Here is a 15,571-nt window from a genome sequence, read left to right as displayed (position 1 = left end):
TATGTGTTTTATAATTTTGGTGCCAGCAGGGTTCAAAAGAGGAGAAAAAAAAGCAGAAAGAGGGTTTGATTGAACTTCTTCCTTGTCAGTTGTTTTACTGTGCAATTCATTTTATATTTCCTAAAACAAAAGCTGTGAAAAATGGTTGAGAACACCCCATCTTTACCTTGTTCGTAATGTTTAACCATGTGGCAGTGCTCTCCCAGCCACACAAAAACAAACTCGAAGTTGGTGGACAAGATACCGCCTCTTAATTTTTTAACAAACAAATGGCAGCTCTTCTATACCTCCAAGAAAGGCGTCGCCACACCCTGATTTGCCAAAGGGGAAAATGCATCCAGCTGCCCTCAACTACTATGCAGGATAAAAGGCCCCACACTCTGCACAGCAGGTGAACTGGCCAATTACTGTCAAAGTCAGCCATACAAATGTGAAAAACACACCACACCAAAGAAAACAGAATTCCCAGAAATGGGCAACTCCTACAACCATGCTTGTTAATTATTTGTTGTTTAGCAACACAATGAGAAATTATGTCAGGTTAAGTGTTTGTGTATTGTATTATCTTCAGGCATCCTTGGAAACGTTAAGATAAAATATGTGAGTGTTTTCCAATGTTGAAGTTTGTCAGAAAAAATTACTTGACCACTCAACTGTTTTATAAAAAGGAAGCCTAGAGGCCTAATAGATGGAATGGTATGATCTGATGCACCCCTCTACTTCTTCTTCTTTCAAAAACAACAACTTATTTAAGTTTTAGTTATTTTAGCCATTCAAATTGCTTAACATCATAACAACCTATCTCATAATAATATCAATAATCACACATAAAAAAAATCTCCTTCACAAATTCCACCAATGCCTTCTGTGTGCATCTTACCCATTCTCCTTTAGCTCCGAGTGAACTCCAAAGGCTCCACTATCTTACTGCCCTTTTTTATTATTATAAATAGAACCTTTTGGAAAATCTGAACAAAGTTGTATGCATCTGTGTCCTACAATATTTTTTCACCCCTCTTGTCAGCCATCCCCACATTTTGTGGCAGGGATGGAACCCAGGCCATGAGTCAGCAAAGAGGTATTCAAATAAATGTAAAAAAAGATAGATAGATGTTTTCAATCAAGTGAATGATTTATTAAGACAGAGGCAAAAACAATATCGGATTCTAAAATCATCAGTCCTACAACCAAAACATGAGGTTCACGCTGGATTCCCTGTCCATTTCAAGAGTTTGTTCAATCCAAACTATTGAATTAAAAGGGACATTCTACTGATATAACTCAACAAGATCAACAGACGTAATACTCTGTGTGTATAATGTGTTTTTCTGCTCTGATGGTACCTTTTCTAAACACTAGGAAAATAACCTAGATTATGTCATCGGGATTTTCCTGTCTCTGGCTCAAAGAGACAGCTGGCATCACAAAGGGGTGAAATGAGCACAGGCATTTACCAGTTGCATCATGGGAAATGTAGGATTCAGGGGTTTGGGGACTTGACCTGTAGAAGACAATTGAAGTCAGGATATCTCCACCTCTGCTGCTTGAATTTGGACCATACCTTGTTTCTAAGCTGTCTCTTCGGATCCTCAACTCCATGGATGTGTAATAATACCCTTTTTCTTCTCATATTAAACACTGTTACATTTTGAAGTATATATGGACACAGTACAGGAAACATAGTTCAAGAAACTTCCAATTTTATTTATTCAAACAGATACAGTAATTGTCAGTGTGCCATGTGTCTTAAGAATGGGATACAACTTGGTGAAGCCAAAGTACTTAAAAGTAGTATTAAAGAGTTACTGCAGTACATCATTGAGTAAAGGTACAATGACTGAAATGATTTTATTGCATTTGTGAGCTTTCATAGAAAAAGGATGAGAACAGTGAGGTTTTGGAATGTCCCAGAGAGAGCAACAAACTCAAGAGATCCAAATAGCTGCCAGACAAAAATCTGCTATTTTCAAGCCACTTCAAAAAAAAGTAAAGAACAAGCCACTAAAACGGTCTCCTCCATGCTCCAATACACTGGATATACGCTCGTGGTGTAGTGGTTAGAGCGCCCGCCCACAGAGGCTCAGTCCTCAGAAGCAGCGGACCACAATTTCGAAACCGGGCCATGGTCGCTCTCTGCATGTCATTCCCTTCTCTGCCCCATTTCACCTTTGTCTCTCCAAACTATCTAATAAAGCATAACAATGCCAAAAAATAATCTTTAAAAAAAATAAAGTATTCACTAGATGCCACAATAAAATATCTGAGTACAAACAAGCTGCTCAAGTAGCTTTCTGCAGTTGGCACCATGGACAGTGTTACATGTATGGTGGCCTGAGAGTGCACACCACAACAGTTAAAAAGCAAAATGAAAAAACAGTAGACACAAATGTGTAAGAATTTAAATTGTCTTCATATTGTCACACTGTTATTTTTAAGTGCTTCAATTAAAAAAAAATCTTTGTTGAGAGGTTCACTCGTAAGCTACTGCATACATGTCTATACTGATGACATTCTGAAAGTTAGCATATCAACTAAGTCATTATCTATTATATCACTGTGTATCTACATGCTATCTACAAAATGGTTACAACTGAGTATATAAATACTTTAATTTTAAATCATAAATACTATAAAGTAAAAAGTGCAAATAATGAGTATGAGAATGAGAATGACCCATTTCTATGAAAAACAATGCTTCAGTGAAATTGAGTGTTTCTATGTGAACGGGTTTTAAACTACGTAATGCCTCTCCTATCAACCATCTTAGTGGTCTACGGATATTGAATAACACATGGTTTGTTCATGATCGGTGGGGCCGATATTCTTCTAATTATCTGACTTGATTTAGTTTTTAGATATTTAAGCTTGTACTTCTAGTACTAGGTAGTTTTATTTCAACATGTTGTTGTTTGATTGCCTTAGTGGAATTGACAGAGTTTGATGCTGAAATTGGCTTGCTGCTCACAAGGACATCCATGAAAAGCAAACGTCCCGTGAAGTCTTATTACTTAGGAGCAACCTTTCTATTCCAGGAGGTACTATCTTATAAATATTCCAGAAGTTTAAAAACCCTTATTTCATATTGCATAGTTTCCAATAAGGAAAAACATTGGAAACTATGCAAGAGCCTGACATTTTGGGCAATGCCAAATGACACACTATTTTAGTCAGCCACGCTTTACCTTAAGTATCCTGTGACAATGACACTGACAATACATCTAGGAATAAGTCACATTGCCTGAGTTGTAATGTTACTCATTTCTTGTCAGGTCTTCCACTGTGGCCTGGTAGATGCAATAGTAGTGTCAGTAGCTTGAATAATTCTGCAGTGTACTCCAAAGATGATTCCAGTGTTGGCTTTTTCTTTCCCTAACAACTAAGGTAAAACGTGGTTAATATTGTGTCTTATTGGAGTGCCAGTCAGTGAGTGTATTGCCGGCCTATGTTTACAACAAAAGATAAGGAGAGTGAGGCTTTCTTGTCATTGCAACTGAAGCATTGCATGTGTTAGTCACATCATTTATCATGTCATTTGCATGCCAGGCAAATAAATAAGCAGTTTGAATGGACATTCTGGTCGAGTTAAACAAAACATAATAAATACATCAGGTTTTGCTAATACATTGAACTAGACCTCGTAGCTGGCAGATTCAGGTTAACAATCAGCACTGGGATTATGACATGTAAACAATGAGTCTGCTGATGATGATGATCAGTAATGGCACATATCATTTAAAAATATACAAAAGTATTTTCTCTAGAGTCCATGCGCAAACAGACACACGCACACCTACGCGTGCACGCACACACACACACACACACACACACACACACACACACGTCCCAGCACAGAAAATATAATAATGTTTACATGAATGATCTGTTGTACACACACTTTGAAGGGAACATCCTGTCATTCCTGTTGCAAACCAGTGCTATGCTCCGATTGAATCCATCTGGAAACATAAATCAGAACATCCATTTTTTTTTCTGGTGGTGTTTTTCCTTCCTCTTCCTTATGTTCTCTCTCTGCTCTGTCCCTACTCTGCATCCACTTTCTAGAACACCCAGGTGACGGGGACCCACTGGGGGTTTTTAGAAACCGTCTCCAGGGCAGCCTTGACGGTGCGGTAGGTCTCGTCCAGGTTGTCGTTGACAATGCTGAGGTCAAAGTAGTGACCGCAGGCTGCCTGGATTTTAGCGCTCTCATCACACGTCCTCTGCAGCTCTTCATCCTGAGGTTTAAATAAAATAGACATAAAAATGTGGCCTTGATTTGCTGTAAATGTTTGTTTTCTCTACGTGTGTGTGTGTGTGTGTGTGTGTGTGTGTGTGTGTGTGTGTGTGTCACAAATGTTTTTCTTACCGTCAGTGTCTTGGTAACCACCTCTGCCTCTACAGCCGAGTGGTTTATGGCCTTGAGCACTTCGAATTCTGGAGACTGAAGGAATACCACGTAGGGCAAGAACTCGGAGGACCTCAGCACTTTGAGAGACTACAATGTAACATGAACACACAAAAAGAGTCTTAGAGGGTTTGGGACAGGGTGGCCAATACATTTTTTTTTTCAAGCACTGATCAATTCTGAGATTTTTGACAATTTTGCTTCCATAACATGTCTTCTCTCATACTAGTAAATGAAAGGCCCATGTATTTATGATACATTTTCTTCTTAAAAACTTGCGGGAAAACGCATTTCAAGACCTGTACATAGTATTTCTTTATTTATAAAATTAAAAAATGTTGTCTGTTGGACACTGATATTTTGTAAAAACTAAATAAAGACTTTAACTCTGGCTTTGTCCAACATCTAGATTTTGGGGTTTAAAGAGATGCAAATGTAGGCAACTAGGCATAATACAAATAGATATTGCCAAATTTGCATATTTACATACATTTTCTAAAACAGAAAATAATTGTTTTGATAAGTTATCAACTGGCAAAGTTTCTTGATGATATCTACAAGGAAAATGTTTACCCTATTCACCTGCAGTGCCTTGCCTTAAACCATTGAGTTTGCATCCAACCAATAGCTGGAGTGACAGTGACTAGTGACAGTGAATGACTAGCTTTGTACTCTTCTAGAAAGTCAGTTGATGTAAGATGCCCTTAGGAAGGCACATGACACTCTGCTGACTCAGTGGCCAGTGGAGTCTGCGTTGAAAGGTCTACTGTTGTTCTATAAACTATATAGTCAGTGTTGGGAACGTTACTTTAAAAAAGTAATTAGTTATAGTTACTCACTACTTGTTCCAAAAAGTAACTGAGTTAGTAACTGAATTACTTTATAATGGAAGTAACTAGTTACCAGGGAAAGTAACTATTTGCGTTAGCTACTGTAAAAAAAAAAGTTACTATATGTCAACAAATTTGGATCAGTTGAAATGAGTAGAACAGACAGGTAGGCCTACTTGTAGGCTACATAACCTTCAATATTTATTGCACATCAACAGACAGCAAGAGGTTTATCCTGCAGTTCAAGTATTTTGTTCTCAACTAAAGTAGTAGAGACAACTGCTGAATGTACCGTGCTGATCTGCTATCACTGGATTCACTTCAGGGGTGTCGGCTAAAACACCACTTAAGGCCAAAAACGTCAGACTATGAAGCATGAGACGATGAGAGGAGGAGTAAGGATTTATCCTATGTTTATTTCCTTCTTTAACATGCACAGCAGCATACAGATCCCAGGAAAAGAACAATAGCAATATTCGGCTTGTGATGACACGCTAAACAGCTGTTGCAACTGGCGAATCGCGGCCGTTTAATAATGTGCATAAATTATAATTTATAGAGATCGGGAAACTCCAAGCACTTACTCACAAGGGTGATGCAAACAAACTCAGGGAGAGCACGTTTCAACCGTGGATTGATAGGTGGTTACTGCGGCAACGTGCACGCTCACACAACAGAGAGAGAAAGAAAAAGAAACTTCACTAAACAGGCGCTCTTGCTGACTGACGTGACGGCGCTAACTGACAGTTATAATGTCATCCACACTGAATAAAACACAACTTAAAACACACCGGTCTCCTCACTAGCAGTTTGTGTAGTATGGAGCCCGGGCTGCGTTCGGATTACACAGTTTATTCAATCAATTCATAGTGACGCACTGCATTTAACGTTCAGTATTGACAACGGCGTTGTAACGACGGAAAAAGTAATTAGTTAGATTACCCCATCACTGAAAAAAGATTCAGATTTTTAAACGGCGTTATTCCCAACACTGTATATAGTAAATATTTATTGCAGTCCTACACAAAACAAGAGAGTTGAGCCAGCTCCTATTTAAGTTTCCGTGTGAATAAACCTTATGGAACTGAAAGTATCTTTTAAACTTTAAGGTTCCTTTATACCAATCTATATTTAAGGGTTTGATGGTAACCGTGTTCATTGTGTTGCTCCTGAATGTGTTTGTGGTGTCATGTGTGTGTGTACCTGAGGGTTGACGTCCAGTATACAGACGCGTTCTGCTTCCATCACCTCATGTATGGACTCCATCTTGATTCCATACAGGCTGCCGTCATACTCTCCATGTTCAAGGTAGCGCCCGTTCTTGATGTCTGTCTCCATCTTGCTGCGGCTGGTGAAGGCGTACATCCGACTCTCACGGTCTTCCTTTTTGGGCTTTCTAGAGGTGTCTGGACAGACAACAGAAACCCAGTCATGTACTGTACACACATGCTTTTGGTCTATCTCTTTCTGAATTGCAACTTTTATCTGTAACGCCCCTTACCTCCCCTTAATAAATGCTATGTGATGTTAACACAGAAATCTGGGGTTCGCTGTGGTGAAGTGGGTAGGGCAGTCGACCACTCAACTACAGGGTCGGTGGTTCGATCCCCCATCTCCCCGCCACATATCCAAGTGTCCCTGAGCAAGACACTGAACCCCAAATGCTATCGGTGTCTGAATGTGTTTGTGAATGATAACGTGGGAATCGGAACAGGTCTCCCTTGAAAAAGAGTCTCCGGTCTCAATGGGATTTCCCTTTATAAATAAAGGTTCAATAAACAAAAAAAAACAATGACTTCTTAAATATTTTAGATTTCATACATGGAATGGTGGTGCCAAATAGTAGTGGGTCTCTCAATAGGAGCTTGTTCTTCAGTCGGCGCCGCCCCACACCCTGGGCACCAATCAAAATCAGAGTTTTCCTCTTGAAAGGCGGAAACTTGGCCACCTCCTCGTAGAGCAATATCTCATGTCTGTCAAACTCTGTAGGGAAGAGGGGGAGAGACTTGTGTGAAAGGAAGTTACGAAAAAAGGGAGATGGGAAAATTGAGAGAAAACAGATGAAGTGTGGCAAAGGATTGTGTGCATAATAATAATCAGACAACGTATCTACGGAGGCCGTTTTACAGGACGGACTTTGTTTACCTGCATTTTTGGTGGTCACATACATCATTTTTTTCTTCTTCTTTACTCCAATACCAGTGCAAAGATTTCCTGTCACATTAATGGAGCATAATATTAGTTCACGCACTAAAGTCAAACTGTTACCCCAACCAAGAAACAGAGATATCAATCTTCTCATTTAACTGGCCCTTAAAGGACGCTGGTTATTATAATTAAATTACGTGGAAAAACATGACTCTCACATCAGCTTTGCTTTGCTGTCATCCTCTACCTTAAGACACTTTATTGCACACTTCAAGTCTACAGCTTCTCAAGACATTACATATGGCTAATTCTACAGTTTAGCAGACTACACACTGACACACTGTAAAACAGGAATATAAGAATGTTCTGTAAGCCTTTTTTTAATATATATATTTTTTTATAATAGCTCTTCAGATTGTTTGCACTCGAGGGTATCAATTAAAAACATTAACTTGCAGACCTGACAGTTAACCACCAGGTGGCAGTGTTAAACAGAAGAAGACTGAAGATCAAAACAATGCCACACAATGGACAGGAAGGTGTTAACAGCAATTGAACATAAACAGACATAAGATACATTTTTTAATCAGCTGTATTTACCCTACCCTGAAACCTTTTAATCTCCCCACTAAACACAATACTTTATCTTAAAGCTGGGGTATGTGATTTCTGATTGGTCAAAGTTAACATGAGCTGTACACTTTGACCAATCAGAGCGAGGCTCCAATTCTCTGTTCTTATTGGCTGTTGGGACTGTCCATTCACTTTGGCACTAGAGCGTGTCAGGGAGGGACCATAGGGGAGGGACCAAAGAGAACAAGTGGAGCGGTTGAGGTATTTGGATTCAAATCTCTATCCCAACTGCCATTTTCTCCCCAAATCCTCCACCCCAGCTTTAAGTCTGACTGTAGCTGTGCTTTATTCTTTCATTGATCGTCACCATATTTTCTTTTCCCTTTTTATTCTTCCTTTCAGTTACCTGCGGGCGCCAGTTCCACATCCCTCTTGACAAATGCCTTCCTCTTCTCCTCCAGCATCTGACTGGGGATCAGCCCCGCGCTACCCCCCTCCACGTGGAGAGCCTGCACACACACACACACACACACGCACGCACGCACACACACACACACACACACACACACACACACACACACACACACACACACACACACACACACACACAAACACAATCAGAATTTGTACAGTCATAGCATACACTTACATTAAGAATCCTATGATTTTTATTATATTTGATTATAAGCTCATGGAATCAACAGAACAGAATTAGGTGTATGAACAAGTCCTGTTTCGGTACTTCACCTGCCACCAGTTGACGTCGTCCTGGTTGACTATTTGCAGGATGTCTCCCGTCTCAAACCTTAAGCCCGCCTCCTTACAGGGAATCAGGTTGTCGTTAGCCGGGTCGTAGTCATAGTGACACTTAAAGAACACCTGGAGAAACAGAGGTCATTTTAGTCAGTATGCACTCTTGTTTGCACTCTTGTTGAAAAAAAAATTATACATTCATATCCTTTAAAGCCACTACGAGTAACATGGCACGTTGGCGTCCCCTTTGGACAAAAGCGGTAGTATTTTTACGACGCCAGCTGTCGTGAAGCTGTTTTCTAGCTCGTGCCGGGAGTGTGAGATTCAAATGATCAAGAAGCAATATAGTGCATGTTCGTGTGTTGAAAGTGTGAAGGCACCGGACTCTTTTCGGCTCTGTGAGAGTGGTTAGTGACACAGCATCAACTAATACCAGTCAGTGCTACACACACCTGATTGCAATGAGTTGATGCAGTGTCACCTCTCACGGAGCTGAAAGATCCTCACACAAAGCTGAAAGTCTGAAAGTCCTCACACAAAGCGAATGAACGAGAGACGGCAGTTAGTATGGATCACGATGAGGTAATGTGTTTATGTTGTTGTAAATAATGACTACTTCAGATGAATAATGGTCATCTGATGATGCTAGTGAGGCAAAGTAAACTTTGTTTTAGTAGGCTACCGCTCATTAATTTAGGAGTCTAGTTCGCTCCCGTGAAATTGTGTATACGTTGCTTGGCAACGCCCCCACCGAAAATCGGACTGAGTGTGCGACCAGACCAAACGCCAGTGGCGTCATTAGGCCTATTTTAGGGGGGCACATATAATTTTATGTTTATTTATAAAAAAAAAAAATATATATATATATATATATAATGTTTCCAGACTATGAGTTATTAATGCTGCCAGGGGGGCCCCCTCCAAAAAAAAAATATATATATGTATATTTTTTTTTTTAGTTTGTGTGTTTGATATTAACATCATATTATGCAAATGTAAGTTATCATACAAAATAAGGGATAAAATGTTTTGGTCTAGATATTTAATAGCCTAAAAATTTAATCAGTTCATCTGGGAGGTAATCCGAAATTATCTGATCATGTCACGTTCACATCCATGCACAGTGTGTATTGAGTTTATTTAAAAACAATTGGAAATGGGGCTGCCTCAGTTACCCATGCACTGTGTATAGTCTATAGCCTTCAGCCTCGTCTGTGGAAAAAAAGATACAGTCATATGAAAAAGTTTGGGAACCCCTCTCAGCCGGCAACATTGCACTGATTTGTTGAACCATGTACAGATACACAATCTGCAGCCAGATGTTCTTGCAGGTCTTTGGAGGTGATCTTTGGGTTGTGTGCAACCATTCTCACAATCCGCCGCATATGCCGCTCTTGTACTTTTCTTGGTCTGCTAGACCTGGGTTTAACTGCAACTGTGCCTGTGTCCTTCCATTCCCTGACAACGTTCCTTACAGTAGAAATTGACAATTGAAACCTTTGGGAAAGCTTCTTGTAGCCTTCCCCTAAACCATGATAATGAATAATCTTTGTTTTTAAGATATTTTGGGAGCAGTTTTGATGGTCCCATTCTGTCTCACTTCAGCAGAGAGTCAAAGAGAAGTGCAACTTGCATTTAGGCACCTAAAATACATTTTCTCATGATTAAACAGACATTTCTATGAGGTTCAAGGCTTAACAACATAATCCAACCAACTTTGTGTTTAAAGTCATCAATTTTACATGCTGTTACAGGCATTAAAATCAACAAAACCACAAGGGTACCCATATTTTTGCACAGCCAGTTTTTCACATTTTATTTTATTTCACACAACCAAATACTGCTTTTCAAAAAATCTTTGTTTGGAAAACATCCCAGTAGTTAGCTGTTCCTGGTAAATTAAAGACATACCACTTTTATCTTTTTTTTGTGAAAGCAGAGTCAATTATAATGCCGGCTGAGAGGGGTTCCCAAACTTTTTCATATGACTGTAGCTGGAAAAGAGTTCTTATGCTACGTTCCTCTCACTGCATTTAAATGCATTCATTATATTACAGAGAAATATGTTCCGTAAAAGAAAAAGAGCTCCAAGCTCATCCCAGAGGACCCTGCATAATATTTTATTTTATATTAATATTTTATGGCAAATCCATGTGCCCTTCTTCAATAGCTTCTAATTCATCTGACCCAGTGTCTCCAAATGATTTGTTCACACAAAATTCCTCAGATTTAGCCTCTTAATTTTCCTGCACCAGATTCATGCATTTCACTCTAAAAAAGTTAAAAAAATCTCCCGGGGGGGGCAAACCCCCGGACCCCTCTAGGAGGGTAAGGATCTCAGCTGGCTATTATTTTCGCACAGCTGCACAGTGGAGGCACTAGCAGAAAACACTGGGTGTGTGAATGATATTTAACAAAGATCTATAGTTTCAGCAGCGCTACAATTGGAGAGGGGCCCCCTAATCATATTTCGCTTCGGGCCCCCTGAAGGCTTGGGCCGGCTCTGGTGAAATTAAACGTTCGCTCACATTCTGTGCATCTCCTTGGGGCTAAGCCCCCCCTGTCCTTAAAACCTAGTGACGCCCCTGCCAAACGCAGTAATAAAAACTATATAAAAACGTCTTTCTTTGCACTGATGGTCTCGTTTGCTGTTAAAGGTAATTTATGATTATGTGAGGAAACATGAGGCTGTTTAAAAGATATTTAAATGTTACTCGGAGCTGCTTTAACAAATGTAAACATATTATCTTTAATCTACCGACCTCTACCTGTAACTGTTTCAATTAGGCTATATTGTACTTTCACCCATTTCATTTTCATTTCAGCCATTCTACATCACTGTCTAAATGATTAAATTGTTTGTTTTTGTCTCTTTATCAGTTGTTGTGTATTTGATGTATTTGCATTGTATATTGTGGATGTATCGTTTTTGCTTTGCATTTCTTTGACTCGACATCATTACAAATGAGGGTCACCCCTCAATTGATCTCTCGAGTATAAATAAAGTTGAAATTAAAAATTAAAATGTTTGTTCTTGTTCTCAATAACGCATTTGACAATCTATATTATTCATTGTTTATTATTTGCACCCATTTCATAATCCACAGCATTGAACAACGACTCATAGCCTGACTGTTTGTGTCTACTCTGTGTGTATCATAATGTATCCGTCACCTGTCTTGGCTGTATGGCTTCATGGCAACTGCTGGGCAGTATCTTCAGAACAACACTTCCGCTGGTAGCTTGCAGCTCCTCCTGCAGCACCCGAGGGTCCCGGCGCATCAATCGTCCATTTACCTGCCATCACATTGGATAAGAGAATCTTTCTTAATTGATATGAATCACTATTTGTGGCACCTTTAATGGATGACGAATGGTTACCAAGGACTTCATAAATACCACAAGATACTGTAGGTTGGCCAAACTCATAAAAATAGAAGACCCAAAACAGAGCCTTGAGGGACTCCACAGTTAAAGGTGGAGTCAGTAAGTGACTGTAAGGGATCAGTAAAGGCCACACTTAGTCAATGGTTAACACATTACCTCTTTGATGATATCTCCGACGTGTAGCAGTCCCTGCTGGTCTACCATCCCTCCGTGGAGGATACGGGCTATAATCAACTCCCCACCCTCCACCTTGAAGGTCACACCCTGAAAAACAGTTAATACAGACTATTGTGTGTACCATCATTGATAATAAAATCAGCATTTACACTTCTATAACCGTCTATTGGGCATTATGTTTCTAAAAGCACCACATTCCGAAACAGAGGCCCAGTGGTCTTTAGTACAATGTTAATGTTATAACTCTCTGACTAGCAAATAAAATGTGTTTATGACAAGCCATAAAAAAGCTTAAAGCAGAAACAGTGCAAACCGATTCGATGACCTCAGTTGTGTCAGCCTGTGTTTATGTCTAAATGTTACCTACCAGATGTTCCCCCGCCACTTTGCGTATGCCCACCATGCGGATTGCATCAGGGGGTGCATGCAGGTTGGGTTTAAGACCGTCCTCAGAATCGTGATCCACAAAGTCACATGGACTTGGTGGCGGGCTATCACATGCCTGGGACGCCACTGAATCATGAGTCTCCATTAGAGACTAACAAGCCAAAAGGAGAAGAAAAAAATCAGTGTTAGACAGAAAAAAAAGATTATGTAACAGTGTATCCTGCTTTAACTAACTGAGTGAAGAGAAAAAGAGTCTCAGAGGTCTAAAAGAAAAATGATTGTCAGATTCAACCATGCAACCAAGATAAGTGTGTGTGTGTGTGTACCTGGAAGTGAGGCTGTGTTAGTATGTTTGCGAGCTCTGCTGCAGTGTCAGATTGGTCTGTGAAGGGGTCCAGGTCTTTGAGGATCTCCTGCAGGAGCTCCACATTGTTCTCCCTCACTGGGGACGGACGTGGCTCCTTCAGGCTCTCCTCCTGCTCCTAAAGGACAAATACACATATATATATAAAAGGAGGACACTGAATTGAAAAATGCCGTCCTATTCATTTATATGAAAAGCTGCTCAGTGGCGCATGGTGCAATTTGAAGCGGATACTTCCTGGTTATGGGACCCATAGAGCATGTGCAGTGTGCAGATATAGAGATACGCAACTTTCTCATGGAACGCCGTGAACGGGAGTGGACCAATGTACATGTTTCAAACCCAAAAATTGGATTGAAAAACCTTGGACACGTAACGTGTAGTCAGAGCATGTGTTAAAATAAGACCTGCTACATTGACGGAGCCGTGCTTTTGGACGTAGATCCTAAACTACCGGGAGTGTGTTTCACTACAGCTGTTTTGGCTGGGCGGCGTCTCCTTCTTTGTGCAAATGAAACGCTTTTGGTGACATTAAAAAATGAATATCTCCTACATGTTTTTAATACATGATCTAAAGGTGATTATTAGCCTTTGATTGTTAGCCAGAATTTTTTTTCAAAAACTGAATCCTCCTCCCCGTTTGTATTGGAGTGAATGGCAGAATCGACATCTGGGACCAGGGACACAATGGACAGGCAATATCTGGCAGTACCAAGCGTGGGCGCGCTAAGCCCATGGTTAATTACAATTATAAGCTTGTGATACATCTTATATTCGAGAAATATCCAGACCTCTAATCTTCACTGGTATTTCTCACATAAACAGATGCATACTGATAGACATTGGCCTATTTTCATTATCTACACAATATAAAAGTGTAACTGTGTGTATGAGTATCACACCAGAGGGCTCTCCATGATGCCTTTGAGGTACATGAGGTCCAGGTCATTGGCTGTGGTTGAGCTGGTGGTGGTGCTATCGCTCATCGCGTCCAACACCTGGGGCACTATAACACACACACACACACACACACACACACACACACACACACACACACACACACACGGACAATAAGTGGGAGCGACCAGGAAAACAAGACAGTGACAAATGAGGCAGAGCTTTTCTAGCTGTAACAGAAGGCCTTTTGTAAATTAATTCATATTTCTAATGGGGAATTTTTCATTTATACTTTATGTAGCTGTTATAGAGGGAACAATCACTCTGATCAAAGGTCTTTACCCTATATTTTTTGAATTTATTAAATAATATAAAAAATTGTTACCCATTTCCCTTAAAGGTCTGAAATGTGCATATGAATTCAAATGTCCTCATTATTATGAATGCATAGGTTTTTATTTTTAGAAAACTAAAACAAGTCTACAGTATTGTGTCTGCCGTTGTGTCTTACTGTTGCTACACTAGGATGTTCGATAAATGTTCAGATCCTACACATAGTTGAGTTCCCATTGAACGTTTTGTATAACACCTTAGGTCACAAGTTAAAAGTAACTGATTCAATTTCAAAACAGTGACGACCAGCTTCTGTCATGTCATTGTACAATCTGTTGACCTGTGTTGATTCTGTAGCTAGACACTTTGAAGAGCTAACTAATGAAGGGGGTATGCAAATAGCTATGAGACATTTGGTGCTACTTAGGAGGAGGGTGGTGGTCTCACCAGGCTCTGTGCGGGTGGAGGCCACAGGCATGGTATAGCTTTAGTCAATCTGAGAGAGAAAGAAAGGTAAACAACAGTGCACAAAACAGTGAAGTACAATACTTAAAAGGTTTTCATCTAGTGAGCATGTTATGTCAGAGCTCTTCAATACACAGTGCATTTGCAGAGGAATGTTTGCATTGAATTAGACAACATATGAGTCACTGTTAAAATAAGTAAAAGTTTTAGGTTGACATTCAATATGCTTATTCACTTTCTGCAGCCAGCAGCGCTTTTGAATTTGTGTTAAAGCCCCACGGCAATCGTATGCAAACTCCTCCTTAGTTCACCGCAACACTGCACAACAAATACACACACACGCACGCACGCACGCACGCACGCACGCACGCACACACACCACACACACACACACACACACACACACACACACACACACACACACACCCACACACACAGTGGCAGTGACATCAGCCCAGGGAGGGTGGAGCTCCAACAATCGTTCTGGAATGGCGCACCAAAAATGAAGGAGGTAGAGAAAGTGAGAGAGAGATGGAGGGAGAGGGGAGGGGAGAGTGGGCGTAACTAATCTACACATTGCCATGACAATGGACACAATACAATGGCAATTTGGGGAGAGAGGAGAACAAAGAGGCACGCACAGCCGCTTCAACACACTATCTATCTATCTATCTATCTATCTATCTATCTATCTATCTATCTATCTATCTATCTATCTATCTATCTATCTATCTATCTATCTATCTATCTATCTATCTATCTATCTATCTATCTATCTATCTATCTATCTATCTATCTATCTATCCATCATAGTCATTTCGCTATGACGAAAATGCTGCTACACAGCCCATG

At 40.2% G+C, this 15,571-nt stretch overlaps 1 protein-coding gene across 1 annotated transcript; it reads right to left on the bottom strand.

The window, feature by feature from the left end:
- Positions 1–4,058: 4,058 nt before the first annotated feature.
- On the bottom strand, positions 4,059–14,732 carry mpp2a (MAGUK p55 scaffold protein 2a; the record flags this gene model as incomplete). Its single annotated transcript, XM_080043130.1, has 13 exons — positions 4,059–4,235; positions 4,367–4,495; positions 6,439–6,641; positions 7,057–7,218; positions 7,381–7,449; positions 8,363–8,465; positions 8,704–8,835; positions 11,884–12,006; positions 12,253–12,360; positions 12,641–12,811; positions 12,987–13,142; positions 13,927–14,030; positions 14,702–14,732. The coding sequence occupies 13 exons, from the start codon at positions 14,730–14,732 to the stop codon at positions 4,059–4,061; spliced, it is 1,668 nt and encodes a 555-aa protein (XP_079899256.1).
- Positions 14,733–15,571: the final 839 nt, after the last annotated feature.

Source organism: Ammodytes marinus (genome assembly GCF_949987685.1).
Source record: "Ammodytes marinus genome assembly, chromosome: 16".
Lineage (NCBI taxonomy): Eukaryota > Metazoa > Chordata > Actinopteri > Uranoscopiformes > Ammodytidae > Ammodytes > Ammodytes marinus.
This window is presented reverse-complemented; position numbering and strand designations above follow the sequence as displayed.